The following is a 19,773-nucleotide window of genomic DNA, read 5'->3' on the forward strand; positions in this document are numbered from 1 at the left end:
TAGAGTCTGCATCGTTGCCGCTGGAGAAATAATCGAGCCTTGCTAGCAATATAGGAGTATTACATATATGTGTAACACCGACTAAAATTCTATAGGGAAAAGCTGTTTTTTGTAGTGGCAGTACTGGGTGGTTTTGTAGTGGCTTTCAACTATTGGAAGACAAGAAGACTAGAAACAAATTTTTTGATAAACCCATGATTTATTCCTATGACATTGCTTTAAGATGATCGCATAGATAAACCTGCTCTATAACAATATTCATTGAAAATAGTTAGCGCATAAGTACGGCTGAGAACAATCGGCGCCAAAATGGTAAATTTGAGAAGCTCGAGGTACAGCAGTCCAATCACAGGGCATTACAATTTAGGGCTTTTTTTCTCCACTGGCGGCGCTTGTAGAGCTTTTGTATGTGAAATCTATATAAAAAAATTTTTAAAAGCGCCATCAGCGGCAAAAAAAAGCCCTAAATTGTACAAAATTTGCCCTGTGAATTGGACTGCAGGACATATTTTGTCCCATTTGGCCTATCCCCCACTACAGGGAGTTGACTCTTCTGGTTTCTAGTCTCCTTGTTGGAAGAATAAGGGTCAGTTTTGAACTCGTTTTGAGTGTCCGGTGCTCGTGAATTACGTTTCATATATGCTGTCGAATGGCTGTGAAATCGCTGTCGACTGAATGCTACATTGGAGAGTCAAATCCCAATCGAATAGGTGTCGACGCATCCGCTAGGGAAGTAATTCTTATGAAATAAGAATTAAAACATAACTTATCCAGCCCCTCATGTACTACGCTGTTGCAAACTGACTTTTTGCTGAGTGTGCATTCAATGCGCACGTGCCAAAATAAATTGGAAAAAAAAAAACACCAGAAAAAAAGCACCTATCAAAAGACAGCACCTAATTGTTGGGATGATGTGGGCGCAGCTTTCTGAACATTAATTAATCAGATAAAATTGAAATTCGATTTTAATTATTTTGAGGATAAATAATGAAGCCCAAACAATGAAAATAAACTTTTGTGAATGCCCAAACGATTTCCCTTCAATTTTAATCGTTATTGATTAGAAATAATAATATATAAACATTGTCGACTAATTTGAGACATCAATTTTGATTTATTAATATTAAAAAAAAACTATTTTAGCCCAAACATTTTTATTTAAAGCCATATCATGCTCAAGCGCTGTGAATTTTTTCAAAACCATATCCCGCAGTTGTCGGCTAACTTCAAGGTACCCCATTATCCGTTAAAAACTACATTCGCCAATAGGTGCTGGGGTCCGTTCAGAAACTCTCATTTTATTTTCGGATCTTCAAGATGGTGGACATTAGTGTCTATCTAAATTTCTGGGCTGAATCGCTACCATCTCAAAGATCCGAAAAAATGAGTTTCTGAACTGACCTTTATAAAGTGCTTTCTTTTGTGTATGTATTTTTTTTTACTTTAGTGCGCATGTCATGCAAACATGAGGGGAGAACAGGGACGTCGAACAAATAATTCTTGAAAAATCAGAATCAAAACATAGCTGATCCAGCCTCTTATGAGGTGCTTTCTTTTGGGTGTTTATTTTTTTTCCTGTTTATTTTCGCGCATGCGCAATGAAGTGCGCAGTCAGCAAAAAGTCAGTTTGCAACAGCGTAGGACATAAGGGGCTGGATCAGCCATGTTTTAATTCTTATTTTTGAAAAATTATTTGCTCGACGCCACTGTTCTCTCAACAAGTTTGCATGACAGGCGCATGTGCATGATCATGCGCATGAAAGTGAAAAAAAATAAATACGCAAAAGAAAGCACCTATGTACTACGCTGTTGCAAACTGACTTTTTGCTGACTACTCATTCAACTACGCATGCGCAATAGTAAATAGGAAAAAAATAAACACCGGCAGTCCAATTCACAGGGCAAATTTTTTACAATTTAGGGCTTTTTTTGCCGGTGATGGCGCTTGTAAAATTTTTTTCATATAGATTTCACATACAAAAGCTCCAAAAGCGCCGCCAGTGGAGGAAAAAAGCCCTAAATTGTAATGCCCTGTGAATTGGACTGCCGAAATAAAATAGGTGCTTTCTTTTGTGTATTTATTTTTTTCCTGTATATTTTCGCGCATGCGCAGATAAATGCGCAGTCAGCATAAAGTCAGTTTTCAACAGCGTAGGACATGAGGAGCTGGATACGTTATGCTTTAATTCTTTTTTTTCGAGAATTACTTATTCGATGCTATTGTTTTCTCCACAAGTTTGCATGACATGCGCGTGTGCATGATCATGCGCACCCAAGTAAAAAAAATAAATACAAAAGAAAGCACCTAGCACCTCATCCATGTATAAACGCGCATGCGTATTAGCAGCTGTGTATACGGGATAGTTCAGCGCGTATTCGTTTCTTTTAAATAATTTTTTACATTTTTTATAATTTTATTATTTTAAAAATTGAAAACTTACGATTTTCCACAGAATATTTTTTTTACATATTGCGATGAATTAAACAAAAAAAGTGAAATAACATCAAAACAGAAATTCTTAATTTTTATTTACAGTTGAGCTTGCCAATGTTAACTTCGGGGTTAAGGGGGACGTTCCAAAAATCATTCGGAAACCCGGAAGGTCAAGATTGTGATCATAGAAAATTTTTGATATTTTGTTGTGGTAGACATGATTTTTTGTTCATGTATTTTTCCAGCCGCAAAACAATAAATTATTATTGTTTAATTATTAATAATAATTATAAAAATACTTTTCACAACTGTAATAAGTAACAAAAGTAAATGGCATATGCAATATGGCTGTTTTTGTTGCTTACAATATCTACAGTAACCTCTTGTTACTTTTAAGTTTATTTTATCACTATATTTTTTCATCTACTGCGCCGGTCCGGGTTGCCGAGTGATTTTTGGAACGTCCCCAAGACAAACACATACAAACACATGTAAACATGAAGCATGAAGCGGCAGTCCGATTTACAGGGCAAATTTTTTACAATTTAGGGCTTTTTTTGCCGGTGATGGCGCTTGTAAAATTTTTTTTATATAGATTTCACATACAAAAGCTCTACAAGCGCCGCCAGTGGAGGAAAAAAGCCCTAAATTGTAATGCCCTGTGAATTAGACTGCGGGCGTGAGATTTGAAAAAAACCGAACGCAAAGGAACGAGCCTTCATGTTTATATGTGTTGGTCTTAACCCCGAAATTAACATTGGCAAGCTCAACTGTACAAACGTAACTCAGTTTTTCCCTTTTTATTAATAAACAAAATATGTGGAATAAAAATATGAATAAAAAAAACTAGGTGGTTATATCTTACGATAGTTTGTAAATTTGATTTTGTAATTTTGAAAAAACAACCTAATTTTTTTTATTCGTATTTTTATTTCACATATTTTGTTAAATAAAAAGGGAATAAATGATATGAGTTTCTTTTGTATATAAAAATTAAGAATTTTTGTTCCGATGTTATATCCTTGACTCTAACAATATTCAATTTATATTACAAAAATCACTTTATTTTATCCTACGAAATTATAAAACTGGTTATGAACAATGTTTAACAAATTATGGACTATTTAAAAAAAAAAAAAAAATCAATTTTTCATACAATTAACATGAATATCAAAAGCAGCAACATGCTGTTTTTTCAAAAATGTACTGAATCCAATAAAAAGATCTTGCAGATTATCCTCGGCTGGAAATATTTTCTTCAACGTTTCTAAGAGTTGATCGAAATCTGCATTTTTTGTATAATTCTGAATCATAACAGCAAATAATTTATAATCACTTTCATTTAAAGCTTTCTTTACTTTTTTTAAATAGGTTTTTCCCAATTCTTTTTTTAACCCAGTCTCAAATTGATCTTTGACACCAATTTGATTCTCTCCTCCTCGCGAACTCCCAGCACTTAATGAATCAGTACTAAAATTTATATCAACAGCTTGAACTTTTAGTTTTCTTTTTTTCGCTGCTGGTTCATTTAAACTTTCTTTTTTGTTACCAGCATCCGAGGTACTCCAGCTACCCTGTGTCTTACAAACACCAAAATTAATAAAGGATTTCGGTTTTATTTTTGAAACTTCTGAAAAGTCAGATTTTTTTTTATAAACTTTTAATTCCCCCCCAAGATCAGTACTCTTATAGCTCTCAAAGTCACATATATCATTACCTTGATTTCTATAACTCTGATTACTCAAAGAACTCGTTCCAAGATTTCTTGTATTTGAATCAAAATTAGCAGCAACTGATGGCAATGATAAATCACAATAAATCTTATTTATCGTTTGTGGAAGACTAGCCTCAGCGTTTTTAAAAAATAATCTTAACTCTTTGGTGACCATTCCGTAGTTTGAAAAATTTCTAAGAAGGGGCTGTAGCCAAACTGATAGCTGATTTCTGAAACTGGCATTGCTAAATCTAAGATCACAGAGAATTATTGCACCATAATCATCCTTGTGTCTGATGATACGTCCAATAGCCTGATTAACTGCTCGTGATGCTTCTAACTGATACCACTGTTGTCCAGACAAACCATTTTTATCATTAATCCTTATCTCATCTAGATACTTTTGTTTCAAAATAACTCTTGGATCCTTCAATGGCGGAAATGGTAAACCAGTTATTATCACAGCTCGTCCATTTGCATTCGCAAAATCTAAACCTTCAGATACCTTACCACGGCAAACAGCCATAAATATTGCACCACGTAAATTCGGATCTTGTATTTTTTTATAAAATTCATTCATGACATTTATAAATCCTTCTTTTGATTGGGGCTCAACAAATATTGGTTTTTTTTCTGATATTGTCGTCCAGAGGCCCATTGTTTGCCAATCATCTCGGCATTTATTCATAATTGGATACGATGGAAAAAATATTAGAAGACCATCGGGTATAAGACAGCTAAAATTATAAATAGTTCTACCTAAAGATGAGATGTACTTTGGATCATTTCTTGTGTTAAACGAGGAATTTAGAGGATGATTGTCTGGACCCTGACTGAGAACACCAGCACAAACCTGTGAACTGGTTACAATGTGGGGATTTTCAAGCTGAACATCAATTGGTATTCCTAGCTCAGATATGAATGGTTTCAATGGGGACAATGTACCACTTGTTAAAATAACTGAATGTACACCAAGTTCAACGATCTGTTTCATTCCAAAACCAGGTGAGAAACACCAGTAATTTATCAATTTACCATCTACTTTGAAAACATTTTTTTTTGACTCCCATCCGTCATTTTTACTAGTTTTCTTTTTTTCCTCATGTTGCACGTATACTTTATATGATTTATCTACTCTGGCTCGATGTTTAACATTACTTGCTGTACTACCTCCGTTGAACACTATTTTTAAAAAGTCCGAAAATTTTTGTAATGCATTGCCACGACGCAAAAATGAATGAGCATTTGTCGTTGTAAGATATATTACAATTTTATCAATTTTATCAATAAAAAGTCTATCTTTACCGTTTGATAATTCATCGCTCTCAAATAGTTTGAATACATAACTGCCAGGAAATGTGACACCTTCCTCACCCATCTTAAGTGATATTTCATCAACTCTTTTTTCAAATGTCAAGAGTGTCGATTTTATCGTGCACAAATCTTCGGGTGTAAAATCCTTTGGTGAATTATTGAAATCAATATCATCAGATTTTTCTTCAGCAAAGTCTTGCATAACAGCTGTTATTCCGTCAATACAAACAGCTATATCTGTACTGCTTATTTGAAGTGACGCTGCTTCTTCACAGGTTTTCTCGACGTTATGTGCTTCGTCAAGTAAAATAACGTGATTTTGAATGTCAATACTCTGAGATTTTCTTGTCTTTGGATCGAGAAGATAATTATACGGCATAAACGTTATGTCTGCTGATTGTTTAAGTTCTTTTGCCAAAAAATACGGACAACATTTTGATTTTTTTCCTATTTTTACTAAATCTTCGATGTCACATATTTCAGTTTTGAATAATGGATCATCTTTTCTAAAAAAAACAACGATTATCAAACGATATTATTTTTGTAAAATCAATATTCTCGTGATCAATTAATAATAATTTTGTTTTTACCTCGATTCGACATTATTGAAATATATGCATGTTCTACCTCTTACTTTGATTTGACACATGTGTATTTTATTGGCAGAATTTTTTTCTTTTGATATTTCTGGATGAATACACATCTGATCTCTTGATCCAATAACAGAAACTTTGACATGGCTGTAAGCTGTTCGTTTCAACTCTTGCATAGCTTGTGACAGCTGTGAATGCGTTCTTGATGCATATATAATTTTTGGCATTGTCCAACCAAAATTTAGATTATTCTGCTCTAGCGATAATGAAATACCAGCTGCATTATTCAAATTATCATTGAGTTTTTGACAAAATTCACCACCAAAATCGGATTTATTAATTGCACCAGAAATAGATTGAGCTTGTAATTGGGCTTTTTTGACACCGAGCCAACTAAGAGTTGAACACAACAAACTGAGCGTTTTTCCGGTTCCTAAAATATTCATTTAAAATTAATAATAACTTTAATGATTTAGTTAATTTGTTAGTTTTACCTGTGGGTGACTCTAGAACTCCATGCTTTTTATTTTGAAGACATTCAATCACTTTAAACATGTAGTCCTCTTGGACCTTATATGGCTGAAATGGAAATGTGACAGTGATGCCATTGATAACTACATCAGGCATTTTTTGTTTGTATTTAATTTGATTGTATATTATCTTATTGTGGTTATTAATGATTAAAAATGTATGAGACTTTATTCACATGTGCTTGTGATGGTAAAGTGATTGTCAGCTAAATTTGGAAATGATATCGGTCAGAAATCAGAATCATATATTAAATACGTGTACTATACTGTCAACTACTACTGTAATATATGGTCAGAATAAATAGTTAGTTGACATGGTAATGCAGGCATTCTCTCATATGTACCTTAAAGTAATAAAATGATTTGCTGACATAATTATGGGTCAATAATCAATATACTTGTAGTTAGCAAAAATTTGGTAATGACTCAATTTGTTGCCCACTGGATAGATTAGAGTTTGGTCAAGTTTAGTCGATAAAAATAAGAGTTTAGTAAACAATAGTTAATTTGATAAATGCTAATTAAAAGTGACCGTATAGTTGGCAGTATTATGGAAAAATTAAATTTATGAATCTATTCGATAGGAAAATACTCAATTAAGTTTAGTCAATCGATATTGAAGTTTAATAAATTGTATAAATAATTTTAATTAATTATTTTCGATGAATAATTGCAAAATTGATTATGGTGAAACCGGCCAAAGAGCAAAGTGAAGCGACAGTTGTCATGTAAACATGGAGGTTAAACTGGAGGTTAAACTCCATGGGTGCGTTCCGTCATCCGTGGCATGGAGGTGTATAAGGAGGGTAATCTCTCGAATTTCACTGAAGCTCACAGAATGGAGCAAGTCAGTACGTTTTTCTGCCAGTGATGACGCTAGTGGGACGAGTGCCCAAAGTCACATGTTGTTTTTGTTTATATTTTTTTTTTTTTTTGTGTAGCTTAGTTAGAGTATTCCTTCATTATGTAAAAAAATAATACAACTACATAATACATTATTTATTTAACAAGTTAAAGCAATTCAACAAATTAAAGCAATTTATTTTAATTTACAGTGTCTAAGAAAAAGATAAAGCTAAGGAATTAATGTTGCTTACCATATAATTTCTTTATAATCACATCAATTCTTTAGCTTCATCTTTTTTTTAGCTACTGTTTTCATTTGGTATTTTTTTTATGATAATGAATTACTTTAATGTTAAATAAATAATTTTTTATTAAAAAGATCATTCCAAATAAATTTTATTTCAATTAGGTACATGTGATGCAAATGTTGACATAAAAAATAATAATATAGTCCAATTGAAGTATTGAAAAAAAATATAAAAAATAGACAACTTATTGAGGATGAATATCAAAGGTGTGTTGTACAAAATTTACAAAATGTTTATGATGACATTAATGCATAAAAACCAGGAAAACCAAGTTTTTTAGATAAATTAGTTATATGCTAAATAAATAAATAAATGAATAAAGAAAAAAAGTCAAAAAAAACACCAAAGGGTTTGTATTTGTATCGTGCTGTTGGTGATGGAAAAACCATGTTGATGGATCTCTTTTAGGATTGTTGTGAGATAATTTATATCATAATTATTTTAATAATAATATAAATAAATAATTAATAAATATCATTGTTTACAGATTGAGAAAAAAGAACATGTACTTTTTTTTTATTTATGCTAGATGTACATAGTAAAATTCATCAAGTTAAAAAAACAATAAAACGTGTTAATAGTAGTACAAAACTTCAACTATTTGATCCATTACCACCAGTTGCTGATATGATTATTGAAAAATCATGGCTTTTATGTTTTAATAGATTTCAGACAAGACAAAATTAAATTTATAAAAAATCATGATGAATTAAAAACATTAAATTTAATATTTGATAATCATAGGTAACTGATATTGCTGGTATTTTAATAAAAAAAAATACCAAGCACAAGCAGGAGGCTAAAGAAAAGATGAAGCTAAGAAATTATTGCAGCAAAAGGAATTATGTGGTATAAGCCACATCAATTTCTTATAGCTACATTTGTTCTTTGGCCACTGCTTGTTCTTGGTATTTTAATTTATTATAATGTTTTAATTTAATTTTATTTGTTAGATAAATGAGTAAAATTCCAAGGACAAACAGTGGCCCAAGAAAAAATCGAGCAAAGGAATTAATGCAGCCAAAAAAATTATTGGATAAGCAGCATTAATTTTATAACTCTATTTTTTCCTTGGCCACTGCTTGTCTTTGGTATTTATTATTTAGTAAACAAATAAAATTATAGCAATATATCTTAATAAAAAAAATACCAAGGGCAAGCAGCGGCCAAGGAAAAAATGGAGCTAAGAAATTAATGATGCTTACCACATAATTTCTTTGGTCACATCAATTCCTTAACTTTTGGTCTAATAGTAGCATTTTCCATTTTCCAACCAAATCATCTGGGTCTTGTATTTTGATAATATAACAGCGATTTTTACCTTGTCCAATTTTTAATCTTTAATTAATTCCTGAATCAAGTGATACAACTAAACAATAATTTTTTAACACTTGTATAAATGGAATAAAATTTTCTCTTTGTAATCGACTTTCGTGTAAATCATCAGGAGCTGTATTACTTGTTGTAACAACATGTTAATGATTGCAATCATTACACGTTCAAATAATTCAGTAAATAATGGTTTTAATATCGTTGCATCAGCAACATCATCTGAAATCTATCAAAATATAAAAGCCATGATTTTTCAATAATCATATCAGCAACTGGTGGTATTGGATCAAATGGTTAAAGTTTTGTACTACTATTAACACGTTTTATTGTTTTTTTAACTTGATGAATTTTACTATGTACATCTAGCATAAATAAATAAAAATGTACACGTTCTTTTTTCTCAATCTGTAAACAATGATATTTATTAATTATTTATTTATATTATTATTAAAATAATTATGATATAAATTATCTCACAACAATCCTAAAAGAGATCCATCAACATGGTTTTTCCATCACCATACAAATACAAATCCTCTGGTGATTTTTTTGTCTTTTTTCTTTACCAACTAATTTCTCCAAAAGACTTGGTTTTCCTGGTTCATATCCATTAATGTCATCATGAACATTTTTGTTTTTTTTTTTTTCAATACTTCAATTGGACTATATTATTATTTTTTATGTCAACATTTGCATCACATGTACCTAATTGAAATAAAATTTATTTGGAATGATCTTTTTAATAAAAAATTATTTATTTAACATTAAAGTAATTAATAGTCATTATCATAAAAAAAATACCAAATGAAAACAGTAGCTAAAAAAAAGATGAAGCTAAAGAATTGATGTGATTATAAAGAAATTATATGGTAAGCAACATTAATTCCTTAGCTTTATCTTTTTCTTAGACACTGTAAATTAAAATAAATTGCTTTAATTTTACTTGTTAAATAAATAATGTATTATGTAGTTGTATTATTTTTTTACATAATGAAGGAATACTCTAACTAAGCTACACAAAAAAAAAAAAAAAATATAAACAAAAACAACATGTGACTTTGGGCACTCGTCCCACTAGCGTCATCACTGGCAGAAAAACGTACTGACTTGCTCCATTCTGTGAGCTTCAGTGAAATTCGAGAGATTACCCTCCTTATACACCTCCATGGGATTTTCATTTTTTTCGTCGCCATTTTGAAGTTCGTACGGACTGGATAGCCACCAGTGTTGGGTAATTCGACGATTTTCGGGGTATCATACAATCATACGTATGATACGTATCATACGTATGATACTACATAAAGTGTATGATAGAGTGGGTATAAGCAGAGTGAAGCCATAGATGATTTTTATCTCGGAAGTGACGGAACCCTCTTATACCCACTCCATACGGTGAGCTCGGAAGTGACGAAAACCTCTTATACTCGCTCCATACGGCGAGCACAAAATGTCGGACTAATGGGACCTCGGTGGCTTCACTCTGCTTATACCCACTCTAGTGTATGATAGTTGAAAGTGCCCTCTTTTTTTATAAAATGAAGTAAATGATCTAAATATTAAAATCACTCACACCACTGTACACAGCTGTCAAACTGTTTTTTCGACAACGATAAATAATAAATAAATTCATTAACGTGTATGAAAAATTTTATGAGAATTAAAACATTATATGAGAAAATAATTGAACAGTTAATATTATGACTACTTTCAAAAAATCAGCTAATGAGTTCGAGTTCGTCTTAAATATATTAAAGTATGCCAATATGGAAAAAGATGTCAACTTGGCAAATAGGTTTCCCAGATCAATATAATACGTTCCTCATAGAAAACAACAGGGAAAATATATTTGTGATATTGAGTAATGTTAAATTATCTGTGTGATTATAATCTCGTAATAACTGTATTTATTTTTTTTTTTTTTGCAAGCTAATGGAACTTTTTCCTGGCATTGCCTGGCATTCCATGATGTTCCTTAGAACCTGTCAAAACCCTCCTACCCCACATATCATGTGATGGTGTATTATCTCATTTTTTTATAATAATTTTTGAGATTATTTAAATAAAATATATACAATCATTAGTCGTTGATTGTGTTCAATAAATATTAATACATTCATGAAATTACATATTATGTTGACATATTGCTTTTGGGCGCAAAATATGTGTACAATGGTGGATTAGGCAAAATGGCGTCAGTAAAATAGTTTAAAAAGTAAAATGTAGAGGCGCTTTTAATGTATGATACATGGCGTATGATAATGGAGATGTATCATATTGTATGATACAGTGTATGATACTGCTGTATGATACACCGGTATCATACCTACCCAACACTGATAGCCACGGAACGCACCCCATGCATGTAAAGTGTAAACCATGAACGAAGCATGGAGGTGTTAAACTCCATGGAACGAAGATATCAGGGGTGGGTTCCGTAGAGGACCGCGGTGGCGCGGTCTACCAAAAATAGGCGTGGTTTATCATGGTGAATTTAATTTCGTTGTAGTGTCAGCACTGCTATGTATTAGAAAACGTAAACAAACATAAGCAAACGTAAACACCGAAAAATATGATTAACGTATTATAGAGAAAAAAATAATTTGGCATCAAAAAAAAAATTGTCAATTATAATAGTAGGTGTATATTGCTGTTATCTCAATTATTTAGCCTGTAAATTGTATTTCTTTTCAAAGTTAATGCTTCAAAACCTATCATAACTCAAATGTAAGGTTAGGACAGCACTTATATTTTTGTTATTTTTCAAGATCTTAAACTGGCTGATGTTGCTGTTCATTTTCAACAAAAACAACAATTACTACCTACATCAGTCAATAGATAATGTGTTTGAAGTGGAATTTTTCTTTTCATTTTGTTAACTGTTATTAACAAATTTATTGTTTTAATAATTTTATTCAGTACAAAATTCAGTAAGCACCACATCCACAACATTAACAATACATACATAGAAAGGTGTAAAAAAAAGTATACATGAGACTGGTTATTTTTTAGGGATTCCTAGGGAGATTTTTAATTTTTATGGATTCACTCTGATTATGGCCAAAAAGGACCGCGGTACCCCTACGGAACGCACCCAAGCAGTCCAATTCACAGGGCAAATTTTTTACAATTTAGGGCTTTTTTTTGCCGCTGATGGCGCTTGTAAAAATTTTTTTATGGCGGTCCATGATAGCGACGCATGCGCAAAAAAAAAATAATCTATTTTTTTAAATATGTAAAACACACTCAAATTGCACAAGGCACTTACAGTGTCATAAAGCATTTATTTAAAATTTAAAATTTAAAATTTAATTTTTTCTCTCAATTTATTTTTTTCATTATTTTTCTATAATATTTTTTCTATCACAAAATTTATTATCTACCTTTTTCTTTGTATAAAATCTTTTTTGTTTACATTTACTCAACATAATAAATATAAAATTCTAAATAAAATATTTCAAAATAAAAATAAATCAATATTTTAATTTTCACAAAAGAAAAGAAAATTAAAATAAAATAAAAAAAAAAAAGAAAATTTAAAATAAAAATATTCAGTCTTGCTTCGCTCATATAACGAGCAACATTATTTTGTAAAAATAAAAAAATAAATTTAACTTTCTAGTATTAAATTATATTCTGGTGAAATTATTTGTGTTTAACCCCACAAATTGGTGACCCCGACGTGATCCAGGGTACATTTAATACGAACAAAAGTTAAATTCAAACAAACAAACAATTTAAAAAACAAAAAAAAAACGAAAAAAAAACGAAACAAAATGACCATGGAAAATAGGACAAATGAAGGTCACTATGACTTTCTCACGGCTAATTCCTTAGCTACTCCCAGGAAAAAATCGCGTAGATCTACGTATATCAAATTAGATCTAACTGCTTTAGATATAATGAGATCCGCAAAGTGGCACGATCTACTCGTATATAACTAGATCTAATTAGATATACTGAGATCTAATTAGACGTGCTGAGATTCCAAAAATTTATTGATTTAATAAAAAAAATATTTTTCAAATTGTTTAAACTATTTAATTTTTTTATTTATATAATTAATGATCTATTGGACCGAAATATTAATACCACAAATACTTACTATCACCTGGACTTGAACACGGTATTATCTTGTTGGCTGATGATCGGCAAATTATATATGCAAGAAATAATATTCATAAAAAAAAAAAATAAAACATAAATTTTATTTGTATAATTGTATTAGTTTTATAGACCCCGGAAAGTATTTTTAAATTAAAAAACAGATGAGACAGTTGCTGAAGCAACTGCGGGGGGAATTTTAATTTCTTTTTTTATATATTGAAATTCGTGATTTCAAATTTATTTTATTCTCCATCGTTACAATGATTACTGTTACAACTAAAATTTATTTAATTTTTTAACACTTTGTTTGTAAAAGACGCCATTACGCACCAATTATAGTGCGTAAAGAAGTACTTTTACGCACTATATTGGCGCAAAATGGCGTCTATATTACAAACCTCGTGTCAAAAAGTATTGTATATAACTCGTACGTGAAGAAGGTGATCCTCCACGACTTTGAAAGTGTCATACTCGTCACCAGGTCGTTTTCGACTCGCCTTCGGCAAAATCGTGCAAGCATCACCAACTTCACGTACTAGTTATATAATATACTATTCATTCATTTTGCTTGCATTCCTTCGAATGGGTCATCTTCATGTCCGGAATCGCTTTCTTCTAACTTTTCAAATTCTCTGTTTTTACTCATTTTGTTGTACCATCATTTTATACTGTCAATGTCAAATATTTATTTATGAAATGGTCGAATTCGATTTTATTTATTTTATTTACTTTTTTCCATCGGTTGAATCCGGATTTAACGTTTTAGTTGTTGTTGAAGTCATATTATATTTTTTTTTTGCTAAAATAATTTTACCTGCAAATGAATTAATTGGTAGATGTATTATTTCTTGTATTTTTTTAAGGGATTTCGTCGATTTTCTTCCGAATATGAGAATGCTTTGAAATTTCTACAGTAGATTCTTGAAATACTAATACATTTTATGCGGTTTTTTGGCAATTGTTTGGAAGCTCGTTATTTTTTTATTAATTTTCAAAGTTGACAAATTTTAACATGAGCTCTTATGGAGACTGCGATTTTTGTCAAAAAAAAGTCCATTAGAATACCAATATCTCTAATCGACAATATGACATCGTGAAAAAAAAAACGATCGGGTTATAAAATGAAACAAAACAAAACGTATGGAAAAAAAAATAAAAAAGGTTCGGAGCTTAGTTTTTTACAATTAATAATTAAAGTATGAAAAAATTGATTTTTATGAGAAATTATTGAAAAATCACTAGAGACCTCTTGCGGATAACTTTTGGCAACACAATATTTCTATGAGTGCGAAAAAGACAAAAAACAGAGGAAAAATGTTGTCTCACTCTTCGTTTTAAAAAATCGACGAAATCTCTTAAACTCGACATTAATTTTTAGTATATTTTCATTTTTTTCATCGTCTTCGAATTTTGTATTAGCTTCTACCGGTATCATTATTTCTTTATTATTTATTGATGAGTATTGTTCATTAACTTTTCTCACTAATCCTCCAGTGATCGTATATATTTTGTTTAACTTGAATGTTTAATAATTTATCATGTAAATAATTTTTTTTTTGAAACCTTTTTGTTTTATATACATATTATTGATAACGGTACCTCAATCAATCTTCGATATTTATTCGCAGCTTTTTCAAAAAAAATACATCTTTTTTTGTCACTTTCATCACATATATCCATCGTAAATTTTTTACCAGTTCCTCGTTCGTTTTTCCATTTCTTTATTTCACTTTTATGTATGATTCGTGCCCGAATTGTATCTCTGTATTGAATTTTTAATTTAATTTTTTATGTAAATTATATTTATTTCTAATAAATGATATTTTCTGTATTGATCGTACTTTTTTTCATATTCAGTAATTTTTCCTTGATATTTTCCTGATATTTTCCTATAATTATCGTATTTTTCTTTATTTTCAGGGATTTTTTCTTTATATTTACTGAGATTTTTCCATATTTATCGTTTTTATTTTTATATTTAGTGATTTTTCTATATTTTCCATTATATTTAATGAGATTTTCCATATTTATCTTATTGAGATTAAGGGATTTAGAAAATTTTTTAGTGGGGGGTGCTTTTATATTTACTGATATTTTTCCATGATTATCGTATTTTTCTTTATATTCAGTGATTTTTCCTCCATATTTACTGTTATTTTCTATATTTATCGTACTTTTCTTTATATTCAGTAATTTTTCCTTGATATTTTCCTATATTTTTCTATATTTTCCTATAATTATCGTATTTTTCTCTATATTCAGTGATTATTCCTCTATATTTACTGATATTTTCCTATATTTATCGTTTCTTTCTGTATATTCAGTGATTCTTCTATATTTTCCTTTATATTTACTGATATTCTCCATATTTATTGTATTGAGATTAAAGGACTTAGAAAATTTTTAAGGGGGGGGGGGGGTCCAAAAGAAAAGCGAAAACAATAGGAAATAAAAATTCCCTAAAAAAAATTTTTTTTTTCTCGTAATTTTCAATATATGGAACAAAATGCAAAAGAATAACATCAGCTTTCTATGAAATTTCGACACATATAAGTATATATCGAGATATAATTAGATCTTGCCGCCTTTTCGATATGATTAGATCTGATTATATTTACTTAGATCTAATTATATCTACTTAGATCTAGTTAGATCTAATTATATATGCTTATATATAGTTAGATCTTGTCGCATTTTCGATATGATTACCTGGTGGAATTATTACTCCGGCATTTCTCCGTTTTTAGCCCTTTTCCGGAGAAATTACTCCGCCATGAAATTGATGGCGGAGAAACTATTCTGGCATGAAATCAGTGAAGAAGGAAAAACTCCGGCATGAAAGTAGTGCCGGAGGAATTATTCCAGCATGGGATTAGTGAAGGAGAAAAAACTAGTGGCTGATTAATTTTTCCGATATTAACTTTATGCCGACGCAAATATTCCGGCATGAGATTGATGTCGGAAAAATTATATATAACTCTGTTATCCCGGTTATCTGGTCGACCGACAACAATAACAAATAAATAACAGAGTTGACGCCAATGCTCAGCCATTTTCTATTTTTAAAATCATACTTGTTCATTCGCCGACAGATGACGCTTTCTGATCCAACAGATGGCGTTTATCTGGAGCTCCAGTAGAAGATTTTTGTAAAAGAAAGCAACTATCGTTTTTAAACGAAAAAAATCAGGTCTACCACAACAAATGATCAAAAGATTTCCAAACTCCGTTATTTTAAAGTTCGTACAGACTGGGTAGCCACCAAAAAGACTAGACCGTCAGGTAGCCACGAAACGCACCCCTTGTCTGGGGAATGGGGAAGAACCAGACTGCAAAATAAGCCGCCTCAGCAGTCCAATTCACAGAGCATTACAATTTAGGGCTTTTTTCTCCACTAGCAGCGCTTGTGAAGCTTTTGCAGGGCCCCAGCATTACATAGGAATCGGAGGCGGCTTATATTGGGTACGTTCCAAAAATCACTCGGAAGCCCGGAAGCGGCGCAGTAGACGGAAAAATAAGTAAAATAAACTGAACAGTCACTAGAGGTTTCGGTAAATATTGTAAACTTCAAAAAAAGTCATATTGCATATGCTATTTGTTTTTGTTACTCATTACAGTTGTAAAAAGCATTTCTATAATTATTATTAATAATTAAACAATAATATTTTATTGATAAGTGCCTGTAAAATTCGTGAAAAAAAATCATGTCTACCACAACAAAATATCAAAAATTTTCTATGATCACAATCTTGCACTTCCAGGCTTCCGAGTGATTTTTGGAACGTACCCATTTATTACTAGACGCCCGAGAAGTCAGCGCAGAAGACCAATTTTTGTCGTAGAAAGAGATAGAAAAGGAGACAGAAAGAAAGATAAAACGCGACGAGATATACTTGATATACTTTCTACAAGACCGACTTTTTTCGTAAACTATTTTACCTACATTTCATTTATCGGCATTTTTCGAATTGATATAGAATATTTTTTATATGAAATGAATTTTTTATGCTTGGAATTTATTATAATAAATTAAATGACTACTGACTGAATGACTAAGAAATAGATAATGCTTACCTGTTAATTTCTACAGAATGAATATAGCCAAAAAAAATAACGGGTAAGCAACTTCCTTCCCTTAGACATTTTTCCCATAGCATTTTGCATGCAGCTTTTGCATGTGAAATCTATATAAAGCGGTGTCTCCACGCTATAAAAATGCTTGCAAGATAATTACTAGAATTTTGATGGAAATCAGCCTTTAAAACCCCAAGACTATGGGCTCGAACTCACGACAAGCTAAAATTTCCGCTTGTAAACATGGCGGCCAATGGCGGCTGCAAAAATAACCAAATTATAACTAAATTCACTAAATTATCACTAAATTTACTAAATTTACTGCAAATCCATGGTGTCTCTCCGTGACTGCAGAACAAGCTTGACACCGCCAAGCTTGTTCTAAAATCACGGATTCGCAATAAATTTAGTGAATTTGGTTATTTTTGTAGCCGCCATTGACCGCCATGTTTACAAGCGGAAATTTTAGCTTGTCGTGAGTTCGCACCCTATCGCAGCCAATGGGACATGTTCCATTTTTTTGTGCAAGATCTTGCATGAGATTTTCATAGCGTAGAGACACCGCTTAAAAAAACTTTTACAAGAGGCACCCGTATTCACAGGGCAAATTTTGTACAATTTAGGGCTTTTTTTTGCCACTGATGGCACTTATAAAATTTTTTTTATATAGATTTTACATATAAAAGCTCCACAGGCGCCACCGGTGGATGAAAAAAGCCCTAAATTGTAATGCCCTGTGAATGCGGGTGCGGACTTTTAGAAATAAAACTTTTGAAAAGTTTTACTGCAGAAATACAAAATACCAAAAAAATTCAGATGTTTCGAAGCAACAATTAATTTAAAAATATATTCTGCTGAGTCTAAAATGATCAGAATATTATCTTTCAATTTTTGTAAAAAATATTCTATTTTTCTACAGGCTTGTGGCCACTAGCATAGTTTTTCGACCAAGTTCTATGCACTTGTGTCACTATATCTCACTAAAAATTTACTAGAAAATGGCAGCTAAGGACTATGTTGAAAAAATGCTGCACGCAGCATTTTCAGCATAGAGCCGCTCACTTCACACTAGTTTTTTTTGGATACAGCCAACATTGAAAAAATACAACAACAATGGTTAGCGTTATTAATAAAATCGTTTGTTTATATTTTGAAATATCAAATTGTCAACAAATAAGAAAGGTTATATTTTTATTTATTTTTTATGTGTTTCTAAGCAAGTTAGTACAGCTGAAACAATTTCAAAAAACGATTAAAACGCCGCCCTATAGCCGTTATATGTGAACTTTTTCTTCCATAGTGCTATGGCATAGAACTTGGTCGAAAAATTATGCTAGCGGCCACATGCCTTAACTGAACAGCACCCGTATTCACGGGGCATTACAATTTAAGGCTCTTTTCTTCCACTGGCAGCGCTTGTGAAGCTTTTGTGTATGAAATCTATATAAAAAAATTTTACAAGCACCATCAACGGCAAAAAAAAGCTCTGAATTGTATAAAATTTGCTTTGCCTTAAGGCTTGTGGCCACTAGAATAGTTTTTCGACCAAGTTATATGCCATAGCGATATGGCAGAAATAGTTCACATAGTTCACATATGACGGCTATAGGGCGGCGTTTTAATCATTTTTTGAAATTGTTTCAGCTGTACCAACTTGCTTAGAAACACATAAAAAATAAATAAAAATATAACCTTTCTTATTTGTTGACAATTTGATATTTCAAAATATAAACAAACGAATTTATTAATAACGCTCTTGTTGTTTACAATGTTGGCACAGCATCAAAAAAGTAATGAGGTAACGGCTTCTTGCTGAAAATGCTGCGTGCATTTCAACATAGTCCTCAGTAACCATTTTCAATAAGTACAGTGAGATACAGTGACACAAGTGCTATGGCATAGAATTTAGTCGAAAAACTATGCTAGTGGCCACATGCCTTTAAGTGGTGGACACTGCAGTCCAATTCACAGGGCAAATTTTTTACAATTTAGGGCTTTTTTTTTCCGCTGATGGCGCTTGACAAAATTTTTTTTATATAGATTTCATATAGAAAAGCTTCACAAACGCCACCATCGGAAAAAAAACGCCCGAATGAGAACATCCTCTGAATACGGGTGCAGGACAGTTGGCCGCGAGTGTGTGAAATATCTGACCTTGGAAAATATTTTTCAATACCTGGCAATTTGCTTGAATTTGCTATGGAAATAAAAAAATTTGCCTGATAATTGTTTAATTGTTATTAATTATTGAAAGCGAGTGTGGAAGTTAGCCGGAAAAAAATTTCTAATTAATTATTGCAAGTTTTTTTATCGTTAATTTGTAGAGTTTGATTTGCTGGATCCGAATTTTATTACCTCGTTATTTGCCTGATGATAATTAATTAACTACAATAATAATAGAAAGCTGAAAATTAATAACCAGGCAAAATGAGTGCGCATGCGCATACTTAATCATCTGTCACGGTTATTATTATTATGACATATTTTATATATGTACTTGCAATATTAGGTGCTAGGTGCTTTC

The 19,773-nt window shown here is 31.4% G+C and overlaps 1 protein-coding gene across 4 annotated transcripts; it reads right to left on the reverse strand.

The window, feature by feature from the left end:
• Nucleotides 1-2,155: 2,155 nt before the first annotated feature.
• On the reverse strand, nt 2,156-7,531 carry LOC122851901 (regulator of telomere elongation helicase 1 homolog). 4 transcript variants are annotated; one of them, XM_044151399.1, is made up of 4 exons: nt 6,930-7,531; nt 6,550-6,791; nt 6,053-6,488; nt 2,156-5,968 (listed from the first exon to the last, which is right to left on the reverse strand). In XM_044151399.1, the coding sequence occupies exons 2-4, from the start codon at nt 6,680-6,682 to the stop codon at nt 3,577-3,579; spliced, it is 2,961 nt and encodes a 986-aa protein (XP_044007334.1). In that variant the 5' UTR covers nt 6,683-6,791; nt 6,930-7,531; the 3' UTR covers nt 2,156-3,576. The 4 variants fall into 4 exon arrangements, with proteins under 4 accessions (XP_044007334.1, XP_044007333.1, XP_044007336.1 ...); XM_044151401.1 differs by having other exon boundaries at nt 2,826-4,064; nt 4,152-5,968; nt 6,550-7,531; XM_044151400.1 differs by having other exon boundaries at nt 2,827-5,968; nt 6,550-6,634.
• Nucleotides 7,532-19,773: the final 12,242 nt, after the last annotated feature.

The sequence above is a fragment of the Aphidius gifuensis genome, linkage group LG3 (assembly GCF_014905175.1).
Source record: "Aphidius gifuensis isolate YNYX2018 linkage group LG3, ASM1490517v1, whole genome shotgun sequence".
Lineage (NCBI taxonomy): Eukaryota > Metazoa > Arthropoda > Insecta > Hymenoptera > Braconidae > Aphidius > Aphidius gifuensis.

Bases quoted from the DNA above. Each gene is read 5' to 3' on its own strand.
- LOC122851901 (XM_044151399.1), bottom strand. From the start codon at position 6,682: ATGCCTGATGTAGTTATCAATGGCATCACTGTCACATTTCCATTTCAG. The intron at 6,489-6,549 runs GTAAAACTAACA...TGAATATTTTAG, and splicing joins AGTTCTAGAGTCACCCACAG to GAACCGGAAAAACGCTCAGT. The intron at 5,969-6,052 runs GTAAAAACAAAA...TGTTTTTTTTAG, and splicing joins TTCAATAATGTCGAATCGAG to AAAAGATGATCCATTATTCA.